Here is a 20,283-nt window from a genome sequence, read left to right on the forward strand (position 1 = left end):
ATCTTAACAGGGGGTACTCTATTAAAAAGCCTTTGAAACTTTTACACTAAGGACAGAAGTTTTTCGTTTACGGAGGCTCCTCTAAAAAAAGAAACTGTTTTAAGGGGGGAGTTGATTGGTCCTTAGATGCAATTTGTAAAAATAAAATACTGCGGTGTTGGCCGTTAATTAAATTCCTTAAATTTTTTCCTTTATATTAATCGCTTTAGTTTATTTGTTCCCCCCCCCCCCAATTAGGTTGTTATTTACCCCGCCCTATAAAACTTTTTTACAGTATTCTTTAAAAAATATATATGTTAGATAATTTTCTCGTACATAATATATTAAACCTACATTTTCTGTGTTTCGGTACAGGGATGCCGGTAGCTGCGAATATATTGGAAACCTTACTTTTTTCTTGATCATCGGATAACGAATTGTGTGGAGAGTAACGTTGAAAGTCTTTAAGCTTTAGAAGTATAAGTACTTTTTTATAGTTTGCAATAAGTTAAAATTGAAGAGTTTTAGGCCTACGATTAAAACTTTTCTGCTTTAAATTAGTTGTAGTCGCACACGTCCATGACTCAGTCAAATCTAAAATTTTTTGACCCAATCTTAAAAAATAAAAACCGTATCAAGCATTACACGTGGACCTCGCTACCAAGGTCAAAGTTGGTCCAGCTTTCCCGTTTAATGCACAGTAGTTTGTATTTTCACTTAGAGCGAAAACGATGACCGGCGAGTCGTAAGACCACGCCAGAGATGCCATGTCATGAACGTCCGAAATAATAGTACGTGCGAAGGCCTCCTGTGGAAACATGAAATTTCTCTCTCACACAGTAGAGGGTACAACTTCTTGCTGTTGGAGTCTTATTAAACTCCTTGAGGGCGCCCGTGAAAAAGTACGACTGAATAGCTCTGCAAAGGCTAATAAGGTGTCGAGTTACATTAAAATCGAGTAATTCACCGCTACGTTGTAGGGAGACCCGAATATAGAAGTAGGCTGACCGACATGTAGCGCACACAAATCGTGAAAACACTGTCATCCCGCTGCTGAAGGCCTTGGAGATGGCCTAAAAGCATGCTGAAAGTTGTGATCGTTCAGATAAGATTTAAGCGCGTCGCATAGGACAGACGAATAGGCTAAAGCGCGTAGTATAAAAAGTTAGCTTCATGCCAAACAAAAGAGTTTTTTAATAGCGTGGTATACCTGCTCGGAAGAAAATTTTTTAAGTTATTTTATGTCCTCGCCGAATTCCAAGTTGGGCCTCACCAAAACACCGCTAGTGTTTACGACTGCTTTAAAGCGGCGCAGAAGAGAAGTCTATACATTGTCAGGAGGTTTATGACCAGGCATTCATTGGGCAAGACGAAATCCGCCTTCTTCCCAGTCTAAAAGGTGCTGAGTGCCAATGTTGATTAATGGAAGAGGCGCAGATAATTCATCGCTGAAAACGGAATCCAACATTTTCTCACCGGCAAAGTTTTAACAATCATCTGAATGGCGTCAGTTTCGCCTTTACACTTAGCTCTCTATTATTAAAATAATATTGCCGTCAAACAGGAATATTAATGACAAGAAAACTTTTTTTAAATCGCGCTGCAAAGAGGCACGACTGTCCTCGTCGACCTCTCAAACGCAATTTAATTTAGCCTTCCCCGAGTTTCTACTAGTGTGCCATGAGCTTAGGTGGATGTACAGACGTGTAAACCCCTTACCTCATCAGGCATGCTAGTAGAGCGGAAAAGCGAGAGGTGGTCGTAAAGCCTCAAAATTTAGTGATTGCTCTTTGGCGTTGTGGCTGGATAGCTGTCCTTGCAGTAGCAGAAGACTATGTTGGAAGGTCTTGCCTTACCCGGGAGCGAAACTTAAATCTGGTATAACGATGAAATGAGGAGTTGGAAATGAGTTTCACCGTGATCGGCTATAGTCGACTTTATATGATAATGTATAAAGAAAATAGGTGCAAACAAGATACACATATACTTAATAAAAGTAAACACAACAGAAATAATAATTTGAAGATAAACTAATTAAGGTAGAGGGTGTCTGACAGGGCTCAATATCAGTTCTTTAGCAAGCGTTTATTATTAGTGGTAAGAAACTGGGCATGGAACCTTATTATTAGGAAAGATTAGTGCCTATTAGATTTTTCACCACGCAATAATTAACCACCTTAAGGGTGATGAGCTTTATCCAGAGAGAAAGTTGGTTTTATACCGGGAACTTCTTAAACATTCACTTTTTTTTTTTAATTTAAAATTCTTTAAGAATTTTTTCTGCGGATCTTTTAAATGCTTAATTATCGAGATACGATAATAATTTTTAAAACAGTAATGCCAAACATAAATAATAGCAAGGCTCCATAAAGACTATTTACCAATTTGATTAAATCTGAATTTTAAGTAGTTTCACTATAACGAACTGTAACTTAGGTACATAAATGACCTTACAAAGCTAATAAAGTGTAATGAAAAGCTAACCTGGCGCTTTTTAAGTTATATATTCAAATGGAAAGTCTCAAAACAGATCGTTATATGACTTTTTTAATCTGTTTTATTCGTACACACTATTAATTATTCATTTTTTAAAAATGACTCCTGTTTAAAAATAAGTAGGGAGATCCCTCTATTTCATTAATACTTTTTTTTTATTGCTGTCAAGGGATCCAGCATTGATAAGAACTCGAAGTAGCTCTGATTTACAATAGCGCTGTCCATGGCCTCAAAAACCCACAAACTATATGTGCGATTTAGTTGGCAAACCGTTATCATGAAGGCTGTTTCCCCCATGTACTTATAGTAATTATTTGATACATTCTTTTTTGTAATATTGCTTCTCTTATTTGCAGTAAATGTTTCAATTTAAGGAGGGCCCTACATTGTAGCAAAAAAGCACAGTATACACCCCACCTAACACACAATTTAAAACACGATACAAAAACATAAAAAACAAATAGAAAAACAAAAATAAACATATTACAAAAACATAATGTATAATACATTAAGTATAAAGTACACGATTATCACAAAAACACATACACAAAACACAAAGAAGGCGAACAACACTAATAACACTCTATATTTACACAGATATGATTAGTGGTTAACCAAATCAGAAATCTGAAAAACAACCAATAAAAATACAAGAAAAGGGAAATTAATATTTCCGCACATAAAAAATTTAATTTGATTTACATTATTAATTGGATACAAACTAAGCAAAGTAAAATATTATCTGGTTAAATTAAATTTATTGTACATATATGGAAGCATATTTCGACTTTTATAAAGGTAGAAATGCAGACCGAAACTGGTCAATAAAAGTATCCTTAATTTAATATACTTCATTTTTTAAACAAATTTGATACATTGTTGGCGCTAAATTTTTATTTAACCGATCTACCTGTGTAATAGATCTCTGACCGGATTAAATTAATAGTCACACGTACCTCAGTTTTTTATTCCGATAATTTGTTTCCACAATGTGGCATATAACAAATTTTCTCTAAAGTATATTTTATAGATATATTTTGTGCAATTTCCTAGACCTAACTTTATCTTCTGTATTTTAGCGACATTGTAAGACATAAACTGATATACAAGTACTTCTCCGAGAGGTTTATTTATTCCCCTTACACTCTAATTGCTAAGTTTAGCATAGAAAAAATTTTAAAACTTGAAATTGGTAAAAAAAAATAAGAGGCACATTTATAGATAGGGTAGAGAGCTGCCCCTGGAATTAGTGCAAGACCATTTTTTATTCAAGTTATAAGGACAAAGGGTATATAACTACCCACTAACAGCAACAACATTTTTTTTATAAAATATAACTAAAAAAATGTTTATTTTGCAAAGTTAAATATATGAGAGTTTAACCTAATAATTACTAATTATAGAAGCTTAATTAAAATGGCGGTCATTATAAAAGTTAAGTCTAGTTCATGTAACTAGCTACAGGAAATAATTAGAGAATTTAACCAAATTTCTCTTGGAGCTTTCCTCGTAAAGAATACCATAATCTCCTGGAATCAAATTAGTAGCAATTTTAGGGCATTTATAATCGGTGATTATAAGTACAAACAAGAAAAAGCTAAATAACTTAATTTCTTTAAATTAAATGTACTTTTATGTCTACTTTTTTATTGGTTTCTAAACCACTTTAAATTGCATTTTAAAATAATTATTGAAATGTTCTAGCGTCTAAACCCAGCGATTCGTAACACAAAAATACCCTCCACCTAGGAGTTACATCAGAAAAAACGCTAATAATTAAAAATAGGTAGAAACACGTTAACGTACTTACAGCCCTACATTTCATATACAGGAACACAACTTTATATATACATGCATATGTTACACAAAAAAAGATGAGATAGCCACACTGACTAAACCCCGAAAGAAAGAAAAAATTAGAGGATATATTTTTACTTCTAAACATAAAATAACGAACATAAAGGGCCAAGCGCACTATTGGAGTGGCTGTAAAAATTACGGAAAATTATGAATAATGTAAAGTTAGATTATTTTTACATTGTATCATTTTCGGAATTAGTCCTTATTTTAATTAATTAACTATCTATAGATCTTAACCGCTGGGGGTAGATAAAAGAATTGAAAGAGGGCTACTTCGCAATATTAATCAGTTATTTAAGTGTAAAATTTTTAGTTAAAAATGAAAACTATTAGACGATAAACAAATTTTATAAAATGTAAAACCTTTATAGGGATTAAATTATAAGAATAGCAGAAAGAGTTACCAAGGAATGGTACACCTTTTGGTTTATTTTTGTCATTAGTTAATAGACCTCACAGTATATTAATTACATTTTAACTAATTTAACTAGATATAGTAATTACTTTTTGGCATGACTTCATTAATGATTTTTCTTTGATAATTGAAACTGGAAGAAATAATTATAGATTTACGCTGATTTGGGCTAAATCGCTCGTATTTTTGTTAGTAAGTTAGCTAAAGCTTGCATAAATATACTGTAAGAAAAGCATAATAAAAGAATAGAATTTTTATATTACTAAAGGCATTATTGTCATTACTGAAAAATAGCGCTAGCGTGATGTTCAAAACAGTAGAGTTATTTGATCAATTCCCTATTGTGTTGTGCTCATGGTATGTAACTAGGAACAATATATATTTATATCGCTTTTTAAGAGACCTCTTATGAAACCAGTAAAAAAAATGAATCATGATTACAAAGGATCACGGTTAAAGAGCGTGTGTCTTGTCTATTTTTCTGTGCCGCTTTTTCTTTCCAGCTTAGCGCTCGGCTATCTTTGCTCTTATAGTCGTAACTTGACGTTGGTCAAGAAGTTCTGAGTTACCGTTTACTTGCAGTTTAGTCAGGGACTTGAACAATATAATTGCCAAACGTTTAGAGGGAGTTTAAGTTGTTAATAGCACTTAGTAGTCTAGAGGGCCTCTAAGCAAATAGTTAGTTATTAAGTAATATATAAGAATTGATTGCTACCTAAATCCGTGGTAAGGAATGTCTACAAATTAATGATCATACCCAAATTCTTTTGCTGATTTTTTCTATATCTGCTTTAACAAGAAAGGCACTAACGACAACATACCCTTCCAGAAATTGCTCGAGTTTTAGATGAAAAGCATTCCCACACGCTTTTGCATAACTCTGTTGCTGTTTAACTGTAACTGTTATAAAACCACGCAATTAAAATTCTGTACCTATCTCTTATCGTGTTAATACAACACATGTCATGACCATAGTTATACAATGTGACTATAAAGTTTGCTTTCCTGTCTTTTTTTACCGTGTTATTGGTCTCTACACTCTGAAGCTGTTTTGTTACACTTTATTATGTATCCACTTATTTTTTTTAACAATCTCAAAGAATCGTTATACACCTTTTACGAAAAGATCTATGCAGGCTCAATTGGTAAATATATGGTGTAAATTTGTTATTTTTTTTTATAAATGATGATGGCATGGTCGGAGAGAAGATAGAAGCAATTAACTTTATTTATCTTACAATTGCTTGTAGTCTGTAACGCCAACTATAGGTTTCAGATGAAGGAGCCTACCCAGTTGCAGGTTTTTCTGCAAAGTCATATACGTAATATATTGGTTTATACAGTACTATGTTGCGATGCTTAAGAAAATATTTAAATAACTGAAGAGTACCCATTTTTACTTTATTAAATTTATAAATATTTATCGCTACCTTAATTTTAAAACTTTTACTCCAAAAATTTTAGACTGACTGCCGAATACCTCAACTGATGGGTTTTAAGATTTTATAGATACGATATCTAAGGGTAACGAGCTAAACAAGAATTAAATTGCATTCTTTGCTTTTAATATTAAAGCGGCTAGAATTTCAGTTAAATAATAAATACTTCCATCACCCAAGACTCCTAATATCATTTAATTTTTTTCTTTATTAAAATTTTTTTGCCAAACCAGGAGATAAGTAGGTTTTATGCTTTTTTTTTGCTTTTCTTTTTGTACTTTTGTTCTTGCCTAATTGTTGAGGAGTAATAGATCAAAGCCCACCTATTTTGTGCATTTTATACTTACTAGATATAATTTTTAGTCTCATGGACTAAGGTAATTTTTTTAAGTAATCCTACGCTTTGAAGGATTTTTTATAAATTTAAATTGTTTATCAAGTAATTATACTAGTAATTTTATTTTATAAAATTAATTTGTTTAAGGAAGTTTTAGCTGGTAAGCCTCACCCCCCCTAAGTTATCATCGTTAGGGAAACGGAAACATTACTATTCTGCTTTAAATCGTTATTAAAATTTTTAAATCAACTTTATAACACCAACTACGGCGGAATTTCACATATCTATACTGTTTATACTAATAGAATACATAAAATAAATTCACGTACAAATTAACATCCTATGTAATGGTGTCAAAAATGAATATATAGTTCTACATTAATTTTGTCCACTGCTTCACTTTATTTTTCGACCAAGAACTAACCACCGGCGATTAACTCTTGTCTTTTTTAAAAAAGTGCGTTTTGTTAGTAAGTAGTCATAGGGTTAGTGGAGTCGTATCTAGAATAACGTATTTATTTTAAGTGTTCATGCGTAATCATTCTAAAAATAATGGCTGAAGACCTAAGTGAGATTTTCCAGATCGAGTACGATGCTATTGTGCTAGGAACAGGCTTAAAGGTGTTAAGTTGGGCAGAGAGAAGGCAAATGCTCCCCATTTGTTTAAATTATTTATGTTAACATTTACCAGGAAAGTATACTCTCAGGCCTACTAGGATGTGAAGGAAAAAGAATACTACATTTGGAAACTAAATCATATTATGGTTCCGAGTGTGCTTCTATCACACCGTTGCCAATGTTGTACAGGTTATTTGGTAAAAACAAAGCGCCAGAAGAAAAGGATTTCGGAAATTTTAAAGATTATAACGTTTTTATTTAATAATTGTTTTTTTAGTTTAACAACTAAATTTATAAATTTTATAGGTTGATTTAATCCCAAAGTTTCTTATGGGGGGCGGCAACCTCGTTAGAATGTTAATTCAAACCGGAGTCACCCGTTACCTTCAGTTTAAAAACGTTGATGGCAGTTTTGTTTACAAAGGTTAGTTAGAATAATTGTTTTAATAATATATTTATACTATTCCTTATCACTACTCAAGGAGGAAAACTTTATAAAGTTCCTGTTACTGGTGAAGAAGCTCTGAAATCTTGTATGCATTTACCCACAATTTCTAATCTTGCACCTATTTAGCTATTGTAACTTTACGGCTAATCTATTTAATATAGGTTTTAACTAATACTTATACTTTTATTTTCCTTTTTAGATTTTTTTAATTTTTGTTTAACCGTAAAGTTCATTTTTAACGTCATAAAGCAGTAGGGATATTTTTCAACTTAAAATTTAATCAAATTTTTTAAAACAGCCTTAATGGGTATTTTTGAGAAAAGACGTTTCGCCAAATTTCTTTCTTGGATTCAAAACTGGGAGGAGGACGATAAGAAAACCTGGAATAGTACTTGAAATTTTTTTAAAATATGGCTTTTACTTTTTATTTAGTTATTGTTGTTTACTGACCTTTTTATTCTTTCAAATCCCTTCATTTTTTTTGGCTATATAATATTGACATGATATATTATACGCTAGTTCAGTTATTTATATTTATTTTCCTTATTTACAGCAATAAAGTCGTTTGTTTAGTTATTCTGGAGTAATACTATATAATTGGTTAAACATTTTGTAGGACTCGAGATGGTGTTGAAGGTTTTGTTAACTCTACTTTTGTGTATTTTGCAATGTGGGCTTTGCTTTGTAATCTAAAATAATCATTACTAATTTACGTTATTTTTGTCGCGTATCGCCAAAATGTATGTGCTGTTATCGCTAAGTGTTTCCCACTGGCGAATTTCAAGCTGGTAACAAACTTGGTTTCATTCCATACCCATACTTTCCTCATAGGCTTCATTATTATTATTTTAGGTTTTGATTCAACACAGTATACTTATATATTAATTAGAAGCTCTTCAGTAACTATACTTACTAGCTCTTATTGAAGCACAAATAAAGCGCTTTTACTTCCTTAAATTAGTTTCTTTTCTTTTCGACTATATTTCAACTTTTTAATTAACAAAATAACTAAACAGTGACTATTTTTGTTCCTCTATTCAGAACTTCCCCCATAATATCACGACATTTTTTTAATATTATGTCACATGTGCTCGTGTGGAGACGCTTAACACTTTATACAAGACTTAGACCCGGAGAAAACTACAATGGAGGAGGTTTTTTCCCACTGGAAACTTGATAAAAACACGCAAGACTTCATAGGCCATGCGGTAGCGCTGCACACCGATGATTCGTACCTTTACCGTAAGGGCTATTCGGACTTTATTCAAAGAGTCAAGTTGTACAGCAACTCACTTGCTCTGTACAAAACTTCGCCTTATATCTACCCGCTGTGAGCCTTTTCGCTTCCCCTTGACTGACTACAGATCGTACTTACCATGGATAGCTATGGTCTAGGAGATCTGCCTCAAGGGTTTTCGCGTTTGTCGGCCGTGTATGGTGGTACCTTCATACTGAGGCAACCAATCGAGGAAGTGCACTATGACGAGAACGGGACTGCCGTTGGCGTTAAAATTAATCATAACGGGGAGATTAAAGTTTTCTTTTTTTTTAACATCATCAAAAAATAGATGGCTTATGCAATCCCATAAAAGGTGGCTCGAGGTAAGTGCGTGATCGGAGAACCTGCTTACTTTTTGAATAAGGTGCAACTTTGAGCCTTACAACGCTTTTCTTTAAATGTTAACATTATTGTAGGTAGAAAAGGTTGGCCAAGTAGTCCGATGCATCTGTATCCTTGATGCGCCCATCCCTCAAACGCAAAATGCGCAGAGCTGCCAAATTATTATTCCACAGAATCAAGTGGGGAGGCAAAACGGTTCTCTTCAGACCCTCCATTACTTTTAGTTACCCCTTTTATTTCGAGTTATAAGCAGATCTCTATGTAATGGTTATCTCTTCCGCCCACTGCGTCTGTCCCGCCGGTCGATACATAGCCATTGCGAGTACTACCGTTGAGACCGCCAACCCTCATGGCGAGCTCGAGACAGCTCTAAGGCTGCTCGGTCCTATCCGAGAGAAGTTACTTTTTTGACCACCGCTCTTCATGTTATATATATAATTTCATCTAAGATTCTACGCCGTAAAGGATATGCTGGTGCCAACAGACGACGGCAGTAAATCGCGGTGTTTTATCTCCTCCACGTACGATGCCACTTCTCACTTTGAGTCCATGTGTGATGATATCTTAGACATATGGAGACGCATGACTGGCAATATAATTTGGTAGCTTTCATCTTTACTTCTATCATATCTTTCCCTTTGTTAGGAAAAGAACTGGACTTAACCAAGCAAATAAATCCAAATCAGGAAGACGACTAAAAAACGCAAATAAATTAACATAGCTTTATTATGATCTAAATATTTTAATCTTGTAACACCGAATTGGTTTTTTTGTTACTAAGTTTATATTTTTGAGTGCATAAACACAAGTAGGTACGCTAAACAACCAACTCATCTTCCAGCTGCGCAAAGTCCGTTTTAAAGTCGTAGAGATCACCTTTACTGTCGTTCATACTGCAAAGACCTTCAAGACGCATCTTACGTTTAGCGTCCTTCCTAGCAGATTTAACTAAACTTCTTTCAATTTTCTTATATTGAGGGTTAAGCATGCGTTCCTCAAGGTCAGCGACCGTTATATTTTCGAAAGAGCTCGACATATGTCCAGTTAACCTCTTGTGAGCCGCAAAGGTAGACTGGGCGTGTGCACCGATAAAGCCAGTGATAGGAAAAAAGACGCAAAACAACCTTTTGTTCTTTATGCTCTGGATTCATAGAAAACCGAGTGTTCAATGCAATCGCCGAGTTAATCTCCTGTTCTGCATAATTAGTTGCGCTTTCAGAAGACACCACTTTTGGCAGTAAAGACACAAAGTTGGCGCTTTTTGATGCCAGCAATGAGAGAAACTGATCTTCCTCCAAAGAAAGTAAACCCCCCAAATCAAAGGCCTTTGAATAGTCGGGAACAATTCTTGTAGACTCTAAAGTACAAATAAACCAGCACTTTTCCTTGGTATTACGAGCATGTAACACCGCACCCAACGGCTCGGAGGGCGGTTCCGTATAAAATGGAATTAAGCCGGAATTCCAATCCCTAAGTACTACTCTTGCGGCCGCCTCAACGTCGTGAATGCCTCCTTTCTTCAAAAGGCCACGCCGACTAGCTACGTGAATTAAGAATTCGTGCGAGTCCTGAATGCAGAAATTTTATAAAGCTCCTGAAGAAGCCTTCTGTCGCAATGACCCAGGATACTGTTAACTATTATATGTAAGCCCCCTTTAAACAGAATAATGTCCCAGTAGTTACCCGGTTCTACCGGATCAGAAAGCGCATCTACAGGGATACAGTTCCGTAATAGTGAATTCTGATCTGCGCTAGAAAATACTACTCCAGGAGAATCCAGAAGTTTTAGATTTCGATCTAAAGACACTCGCTGATGCAAAATAGTTGAATATGCAGTGTTATAAGAACAACACTATAATAACAACTTGTATTGTTTTAGTCACCCCTGGAATAGAGCCCACTTGACAGGTTTTTGCTCTTTTTAACGAATTAATCAAACTACTTTTCCCAACGTTGGGAAGTCCAGCAACCCCAACAGTGATGGTCTATAGCATTATTAAAGCTACAAGTTATAAATATAAGTTAAAAAAATCACAAAAAAACTTTTTTCAAATCAAAACTGCGACAATAGTTCTTTAATAATTTTAACAACATATCGGCCCCAAGAGTTTCCGAGCTGGAGAGCAAACTAGTCGAAGCTTTTTCAACAGGAACATAAGATTGTCCCTATTGCACGCAACTACTGAGATAAAAATAATGCAAATATACAAAAAGACACCAGAAACTGACGGCGCTGATGCGTGGACGCCTTAAAAGCAACTGCAGGTAAAGTCTTTCTTAGATGCTTAAGCCACTGTTGGGCAACGTCCTTAGGTATTAAGTCCACTTTATTTAAAACTAAAACAAGTTTCTTCTCTCCTTCGCCGCCCAAAACCAGATCTTCAAGTTGTTTACAACGACAGCCGAGCGGATCCCGAGCATCCAAAACTTCAAGAATAACATCAGAATCGTTAACAACTTTTTTTAGTTCTTTAAAAAAAAATTTCCGGGTATTGTCTGTTAAATAATGTTACAAATATTAAAACAGGACTTAAAAGTTACCTACCAATGCAATGTTCCTGAGAAATCTGATCGCTAACAAGTTTTGCTTTTATGTCATAATCAATTTCTTTTTTTGAAGCATCCTGCTTATTAAAACAATTTCAAAAAAGTTAAATAACTTCAATTTTAGCGAAATAACAAACTTCAGCCAAAGAGTAAAGATTTTCGCTAAGTGCTCTCAAATGCTGACGTTTTTGAAATTTTTCAAGTTCTTCCTCTTTCCTCCTAACTTTAAGTTGCTTAATAAAGACTTCTTTAAACGGCCACAAATTCGGTATTCCGGGATCTTTCTTGGAAACTTTATAGCATTTGGAATTATAACATATACAAAATACTGTAAAAAATAATAATAATCAAAGTTAGCAACCTTTCGCAATAAAGCCAATCTTTTTTAATTTTCTCATTTTTCTATTATGTTCTCGACATTTTCTCTGTATTTTATATTTTGCTTTAAGTGTTTTTCTTTTACTCTTTGCTTCTAAAAGCATAACATATAAAAACAAAGTAATAATAAAAAGAGCACTCTATGATATATAAGATATAGTAAAAAAGGAAGAAAAAAACAGTTCCGGTAACTTTTCTGGACCATCCAAGTACGCAAGGAAAAAGCAAAGCAGAGCAAGCAAAAAATAAGGGAAGTCACGCCACTGAGAATGTCAACTTTTCTTTTGTGCGTATTTTAAAACCTAAATGGCAGCAGGTGCATGTGCATATTATTGCCATACTTTAAATCCTTATGATTAATGTGCCACGGTTAATCGTTACTCCGCACATCAAAAAAGACATGCGGGTCTGAGGATGTGTACCTTGCCTGGCGGAAACTGGACAATGTGGTATTAACCTACAAAATGTTTTCAATCCCATGCCTACACAGCTGATTTCGATGCGGTGCCGCAAAATGCTTCACATGATATGCTTTGTGAAAACTAACACTCTGCTCGGGGTCGATCTAACATTTAAACCAAAAAAGGTACTCGATCACAATACACCACAACCTGTGCGGCTGGCGCTGCTTTGTCGAACACTTTTAGAAAAGAGGGCACGCTAATAGTTTATCTATTTGCTTAAGTTATGCTAAATCATAGTAAATCCCTGCATACGTCCATTACAGACTAAGCGTAGTTTAAGCAACGTACTAGTCCCTTTATCCCATCCTCCTTTTTTTTGTCCGCTTCTTTACAGCTGCCTTACTAGACGATGCAGTCAAAACGTTTGTTGCCCCACGCTGCTTCTCCAATTCGTCTGCAGGAACGCCTAGTAGGTATCTTCGCTAGGGCCGCTGTATAATGTGTGAACCGCTGCTATGCAACCCGTCAAGACAACTGGTATTCAACCGCCTTTACAGACCCGACAGAAGAAAGGTGTTTTTGTGCTTTAAAAAGCGAAACTGCTTGGTGATCTGATATGGCGGCTGAAAGGCAGATGATTTATTTTTTTAGTTAGGCACATTAAAAACATATGTCAAACGCCCTGTGGCCAATGCATAATGACGTGATACAGTGGTGCTCATTTTCGACCCTTCACTGTACCGTTCCTGCCAACGGATAACCTACTATCTAGAAAGATGATGAAAGGGCCGAGCTACGATACTGAAGCCTTCATACCAGGACTGAGAAATGGTTGTCCGTAGCTCAGCATTAAAAGCATTGAGGCGCATATTCAAAGTGGTTAATTCAATTTCCCGCTGACGCGGTTTTCTCTTTCGGTCTTTTATAGATGGGTGTTTAACCTTGCCTTTAAAATTCCCCAGCCAGCATATTATTAATGAATTGTTCTTTGCAGTTTTTATAATGATTTAATTAAAAAAAGAAATATTGAGAACCTAAGTGTAAGAAAAACTTTATTAAGGTAATTTAACGCTTTTGAGGAAAATGTAAGAAAGAATTTACTATATCTAGAGCTGTTTTAAATAGTTATTTCGTAAGAGTATAATTAAACCAAAGAATTTGCTGGTAATTAGAATATATTGGAGACTCTTGTTTAGCTTTATGAATAAAATAACTTAGCTTCAAAAGAAGCTGCACTACAAGCATATTATAGTCTGCATTTAGTATAAATACTTAAAATTTGTTAATTTTTTTTAAAGGAATTTTAGCATGTAACACACCTATTGGTTATATATATAATGATTATACAAACTTTATATACCTAAACTTAAAAATATTCCATTATATTAATTTTACTTTTATATGTGACGATAAAAAAAATGTTTTTTTTGTAAAAGTATATTGAAAGTGGGGATCACTCTTAATTTTTGTTCGCAATGTGACTGAAAGGAGTGCATAATTAAAAAAGTTTAATTTTGCTGCCAAAATTAGCTTAACACGCCAGTGCCATCTTGACTTAATTAAATTCTACTCACTGTTTCATAAAAAAAAAATTCCAAGACAATTTTTCAAATTTAATTTTTACTTATTTGCTTAAAAAAATGGGGAATATTGGCTCACTATTGACTGTCAACCAGGGATCAGCATCTAGGCTTCACATGTGCATGGAAAAGAAAAAAGCGAGAAATGTCGATAAGCAACAGGGAGATTTCGGGAAAAAATATATTTAAAACTTGACCCGGAACTGGTGAGGTTGGGTTACCCTTCGAGAAGTTTGCTCTCTACTGGTATAGTACACGCACGCTGCGAAATAATTTTTTAAATTCGAACTATATTCTATAAATCCAGTTTGGGATTTGCAAAACTCCACCTCCCTCTCTACGTTACTGTTTTTTCCTGGATTTGTTTTATGGCCTTCCGGCTTCAGGACGTGTAATGCATTCGGATGATTCCGGTTTTGAGGAATGGGAAACAAATAATATTTATGAGTTAGAGAGTGATTAGAGTGGTGACGGAGGACATTTTGGTGACCCGGGCTTCGTTAGTGATCTTGAGAGCGATTTCAAGGTGTTCGTCGAAACTGAACCTGAGGGAATAACTTCGAATGAAATTGATCAAGAACAATTTCATATTGCCTGCAGTTCCTCTAGAATCAAATGCCGAGAAGGGAAGGAAGCACACATCTTTCAGGCAAATTGATACCGCAAAACAGAGAGGAAATTATTGTACTCTGCTTTCCGTTTGGGAGCTATTTTTTACAGATGAAATATTGAATAAAATACTTTAACGGACAAACGAAAAGTAGTCGCAGGTTAGGCTGCGGTTTTCTTCAATAGATAGTACGATTACAGAGATGACCATAGAAATTCGAGCCTTCCTTGAGGTCTATATACTCCTCAGTTTTTTAATCAAATCATGACCTTGAGACACTGCTTGCTACACATGGCACCGGTCGCGATCCTGCTGTGTCATCTCTTTGTAGCGAACACCGGTCTTTCTAGCATGTGTTCGCTTTTATAACGCATGTGAGAGGAGAGTAATTAAACTAATGCATCGGCTGCAATATTTTGAGGGATAAGCAAAACTATTCTACTTCAATGGAGAATACGCTGGTGTAGACAAAATGCTTGTTAGCTTCAGGGAGTGATGTATACCTCATGTATATACCGAATAAACCTCAAAAATACGATTTAAAAATATAATATTAGACAATGCGAAGACCCACTTTATTTATCTATTAATGACAGATCCTGGTGCTCGATCGAGTTAAAAACTTCGGATATACTCGAGCTCTCAATCAGATGTAACCGCAGATATATTACAAATATAGCTTTCAGGGCGTCATTATTTTTTTTACATTAACAACAACAAAAACTAGCTTTTAGGTGCGTCACGTGGTGGCTATAACCTACCCTGTCCCATGGCTCATAAATAAGTTCGCTCACCAGCAGGCATTTAGTGTGCCTGGCTAGCCCATCGGAATGGGCCTGGGTATCAAGTCGGAAGACGGCTCCTAAAGAGCCCAGCTGGAGTCCCGGTGAAGAGCATCATTTCGCACAAACCACAGCGCCTTTGTCAGAACACGCAGTAATTTTTCTGTCGCACTTGAAGCGCTGACGCTATCGCGGTGGAGTCGTAGGTCCAAGCAGCAGACGCGTATGTCATTATTGGCTGGATTTACGACAAATACAAATGCCGTATGTTTTGCAGAAAAGATTACTCTTTCCGGAAAGTAAAGGGTAAAGCGCCTTGGTTGCTGCCTAGATCTTCGCCACCATATAGTCCACGTGAGGCAGCCAGGAAATTTTGTTGTCGACGAGGAATTCCAGGCATTTCTCTTGAGAATACCATAGAATCTTCACTCTAGTGAAGGTAAAGGGCACCAACAAAGGGATACGTTTTTTTGAAATTAATATGGCTGCTCTTCATCTCATTTATAATAACCTTCCATTCACGGCACCAGGCAGCAAGGGTGTCAAGATAACGCTGTGGATACTTGCATAGAAAGAAGGAAGACTTCGAATAGGTATATACGGTAGTATCATCAGCATAGAGGGCTATTCGTGTGTGTGAATCGGACAGCAAGGGCACGTCGCTCATGTAAATTGTAATTATTAGGGCCGAGAGAAGTGATCCCTGAGGGGCCCTTGCTGTCAGAGATCGAAGCGGCGACCGGGTATCTCCTACGCGCACGCTGAAGATGCGACTATTTAGCTTTGCTTTCAGCACGTTATAAAGGCTATGAGGGACGGATAACGACATTCGTGCCAAACTTGATCAAATGCCATTTTAACTTCAAGGAAGCCAGTGCCTGTTGCCTTATGGTTAAATCGAAAAAGGCCCATTCATCCAAGCGGAGGAGCTGATGGACCGTTTAGTGCCCTTGTCGAAATCCTAACAGAAACTTCACTAAAGCTTTTTGAGCGTCAACGACCTCTTTAAGACGGTTCAGTAGAACGGGTCTCCCCACTTTGCCGGTTGCTGACAATAGGCTGATGGGTCTATTGGGTCTGTACTTGCTAGATGCTGATCCTGGTTTAAGCGTTTTTGGTAGCGTCACGAAGGCCGCCGTCTTCCATCGAATCGGAAAGGCTCCAGGGAGCATCGAAGATTTTATAAGCAGGTAAAGATAGTGCGTTCCATTAATGGCACTTTCTTCAACATCTCATTAGTGACGCCATCGGAACCAGGAGCTTTTCGTATAGGTAGCGCTTCAACAATTGCTTGCACCTCGTCAACGTTAACTAGATTAAGTGGTTCGTAGTTAACGTGAAGGGATAAGCTCAGCTGAGGAAAGGCAGCATCATTGGCAGTATAGTGAGCAGCTGGCCATTTCAGATAGCAAGGACATTGGCGAAAAATGTAGTTTTATCTCCATCACTCTCGGCCATATTACCTTCACGAAGGGGCGGTAGTGTTGCAAGCCCTTCATTTTTAATTTTTTTAACTAATTTCTAAAGGTGGAGCAATTACTGGTGCCTGATTCTGATATACGATGCAGTTTGCTTTCCCATTTTATTGTTAAAATGGGTTATTAGGTTTTTTTTGATGCACCTGTGAAGTCGATTAAACGCAAGGTTTTCTTCGGCGCTCTGCAGCAACATGGCTAATCGGATAAGACGTCGACGTTGGCAGATAAGTGACTTTAATTCGTCAGAAAGACGTCGGCGCGGTACGTTACCTCACAAGTTGTCGTGGCAGTTAGTGTGAACTTTGTTTAGTGAGGTTTCTATAAGAGCAAAAGCATCATTCAGCAAAACGGGGGTGGACCGTAATGACGGACACGGCGGCAGCGTCCTATATACTACATCAGCATATCTGTCCCAGTTCGTAAAAATTCGGGTAATGGTCTTTGGCTTCTCATCGCTAAATCGAGAATAACTAGGAGGTGATCAGAGGACAACTCGTGGAGTGCTTCAATTGCCTTTGAAAGACTTATATCTTTAAGTAAAGCAATATCCTGTATGTCCGTTGCGCCTGTAGTCGCCAAGTGTGTGGGTTGCTGGGGGTCTAGTACATAGAACCCCCTGCTCCTTAGCATAGGTCTAAAGGGTGTGCGCATTCGAGTTACCGGCTCGGCTGTTCCATATAGGATGTTTGCAATTAAGATTCCCGAACAAAGCAGCAGAAGAGGCACTCCCAAAGATGACGTCCAAATCAGAGGGCGGAAATTTTTTCCAAATGGATTATAGACAGCGATTACAAGCACGGGCCTCTGCTCGGTCATACATAGGGATTTCTCCTCTGCCTCGACACATGCCGGATATATTCCGTCTTTAAAATTACTGACATCAGCCGTATTGGCGGCAGCGACTGTTCTGCTTTCTCAGTAAAAGCATAGCCAGGGGGTTTAGAAGCAAATCTTTGACGAGGTTTTGTCCTCAAATGAGACCATAAGAAAACTCCGGGGTAAAAGTATTGTCAGTTGGCACCAATGAAGAAAATTTTACTGGTTTACTGGCTGGCTTACGCGGAGAATGTTTGCAGCCTAGATAACTAGCGGTATGTGTGTCTCGTCACAGTTAGCACATCTAGCGGGCAATTTTGGGATTTCGTAGATTCTGGCAGTCAAATGGCCCTCACCGCATTTAACGCATCGAAGTGCCACCGCGCAAAAGCTTGCAGCGTGGCTAAAGGTTTGGCTCCAGTGGCACTGGCTGCTTTTTAGAAGTTCTTTTATTATGATCTGAAGTTGGGAAAAGTCTTCATCTCTAAAAGCTTTTGTCATTCAGTTACGGGTATATGCACCAGCACTAATTATAACGGACTCTTCTTCCGCTCACCGATGAAAGTGTCCCCCTTGTGCGTCCGTGCCACTCGGAGGAGTATGATACCTTCCGCGCAGGTCCGCCTCGACGGTGGAGAGTTCGCCATAAATTCCTCGAATAACAAATTTTAGGTGACTTTTTTTCAGATAACTGATAGGTAAAATTGTAAATCTTTCCAGCGCATTATGGCTGTGACCGCGCGTTATCCTTGTGCTATTGTCGAAAATATTTTAATTCCAAGACGCGTATCTCTTAATTTCGGGGTCATGGCACCGTTGGAATACAAGAGTTGTACTAGAAGGGACTACTTTTGTTTTACACAAAGGATAAAAGGAGGTATTTTTCACTTTACGAGTTCGCAGAGGGAGTTCTGCAGTAGATGCTCGTTTATTAAATAGAGGGATAGTGTCAGAAGCGCTGTTCATCTCTATGTCCACGGTGTCTTGTAAAGCTTTTGTGTCTCCTCTGATTTTCTTATGATTTTCAGGTTTTGCCGTTACCTTAATGGGGAAAAATTTACTACTAAAGACCTACTACTTTTTGAAAGCGTATATTTATTCTGGGAAGAACAGCGATGACTTACCCTTTAGGAAATTAAAAAAAAAAAGGGAAACCGACTTAGTTAACATTGATATGGCTTCTCCAATTCATAGAACAAACCGAAACATTAGTATTTATAACTAATTCTCATCCAGTCCTCTTGCGCTAGAACTAAAAAAAGAAAGAACTGACATTCGTTGGGACCCTGAAATGCAAAAGAGAGGTAAGCCATGATTTTCTTCCTGCAAAGAGAAACCAAAAAATGTCCGCCCATTACGGTTTTACTAAAGACCTCACTCTAGTATCCTTTGTGCCAGAAAGAATAAAACCGTTCTTCCAATTTCGTCAATTGCGCCACGATAGCCTTATTCACCCGGTTTTTGAACAACCAGCAATGATCGAGTTTTACAATGAAATTAGAGGAATGGAAGCTTTGGACGGAAAAAGCACCGTTTACTCCACTAGTTGACGAATCAACTAATGGCCTCAAGCTATTTTCTTCACTATTTTAAACATTAGCCTAGTCAATGTTAACGTGTTAATAGTTTTCTCGGAATATTGTGCAAAAAAGAATTGAATATATTAAAAGTCTTGCTAAAGGACTTGCAGAGCTTAACTGAACAATAGACTGCTGAACAGTCGTCTATCTCGTGAACTGCAACTGAAAAGCTCAAACCCTCAAAAAAATCCATAACCAGCCATTCTCCACAACTTGTGGAAGTCAAGGTTCATTTGTTTTTAATGTAGCACTTAAATCTGCGGCAGCTATACTTTGAGCTTTTGTGTGGATTGTACTCAATAAATATTAGCCAAATAGTTATTTTTAAATATATCATGTTTTTTTAGAGTTAGGATAACTCAGTAGAAGTAGAAACGTTATTACTTACGCAGTGTTAACTTGTTACATTTCAGTTTGCTTCATAATTGATGTAACACACATATTGTCAATTTTGTATGCATTTTACATCTATAAACATTTCTTATATTTTAATTTTGTATCTATGCATTCACAAGAGGTCTTTAATTAACAAAAATAGTCTTAAAAAGGTTCCTACCACTTTATCTCTGAAAAAAACCTTTATACATATTGGGTTTTAGTCCTACGTAGTCAGTTATGAGTTAACTGTTGAGTAATTAGGGGCTTACCTATTCTTAAAAAAACTCGGTCGGATCCTTTTTCTAAATTACTATGTGATAAAAAAGATTTTAAGGTTACCAAAAGAGAACACTTTATTAGTAGGGAGCTTCTCCCTATATACCTCTAATCTTTCAGCTTCTATCGATTAATGAAAGCTTAAGTTATACCGTTTGGTGGTAATAGTTTAAATTTTTTCGAAGTTTCTGCATTTTCTTTTAAATATGGGACCATCTTATTTATTTTGTTTTTTAGTGGT

At 36.4% G+C, this 20,283-nt stretch overlaps 3 protein-coding genes across 4 annotated transcripts; 1 reads left to right on the forward strand and 2 right to left on the reverse strand.

Moving 5' to 3' along the window:
* The first annotated feature begins 7,046 nt into the window (after positions 1-7,046).
* Positions 7,047-9,951, forward strand: LOC135141121 (rab GDP dissociation inhibitor beta-like). Its single transcript, XM_064071977.1, has 12 exons — positions 7,047-7,147; positions 7,218-7,394; positions 7,451-7,568; positions 7,627-7,677; positions 7,891-7,980; positions 8,715-8,922; positions 8,977-9,127; positions 9,185-9,235; positions 9,288-9,408; positions 9,467-9,611; positions 9,663-9,802; positions 9,859-9,951. The coding sequence occupies exons 1-12, from the start codon at positions 7,079-7,081 to the stop codon at positions 9,909-9,911; spliced, it is 1,374 nt and encodes a 457-aa protein (XP_063928047.1). The 5' UTR covers positions 7,047-7,078; the 3' UTR covers positions 9,912-9,951.
* On the reverse strand, positions 9,950-12,388 carry LOC135141122 (uncharacterized). 2 transcript variants are annotated; one of them, XM_064071979.1, is made up of 11 exons: positions 12,331-12,388; positions 12,122-12,185; positions 11,898-12,052; positions 11,759-11,837; positions 11,432-11,709; positions 11,257-11,379; positions 11,079-11,198; positions 10,897-11,023; positions 10,628-10,848; positions 10,338-10,570; positions 9,950-10,285 (listed from the first exon to the last, which is right to left on the reverse strand). In XM_064071979.1, the coding sequence occupies exons 2-9, from the start codon at positions 12,156-12,158 to the stop codon at positions 10,763-10,765; spliced, it is 1,005 nt and encodes a 334-aa protein (XP_063928049.1). In that variant the 5' UTR covers positions 12,159-12,185; positions 12,331-12,388; the 3' UTR covers positions 9,950-10,285; positions 10,338-10,570; positions 10,628-10,762. The 2 variants fall into 2 exon arrangements, with proteins under 2 accessions (XP_063928049.1, XP_063928048.1); XM_064071978.1 differs by having other exon boundaries at positions 9,951-10,285; positions 12,122-12,232; positions 12,331-12,370.
* Positions 12,389-15,841: 3,453 nt separating this feature from the next.
* Positions 15,842-16,343, reverse strand: LOC135141090 (uncharacterized). Its single transcript, XM_064071943.1, has 2 exons — positions 16,078-16,343; positions 15,842-15,944 (listed from the first exon to the last, which is right to left on the reverse strand). The coding sequence occupies exons 1-2, from the start codon at positions 16,341-16,343 to the stop codon at positions 15,842-15,844; spliced, it is 369 nt and encodes a 122-aa protein (XP_063928013.1).
* Positions 16,344-20,283: the final 3,940 nt, after the last annotated feature.

This window comes from Zophobas morio, unplaced genomic scaffold (assembly GCF_036711695.1).
Source record: "Zophobas morio isolate AGI-343-1 ecotype UQ-CSIRO unplaced genomic scaffold, CSIRO_AGI_Zmor_V1 ptg000042l, whole genome shotgun sequence".
In the NCBI taxonomy this organism is placed as follows: domain Eukaryota; kingdom Metazoa; phylum Arthropoda; class Insecta; order Coleoptera; family Tenebrionidae; genus Zophobas; species Zophobas morio.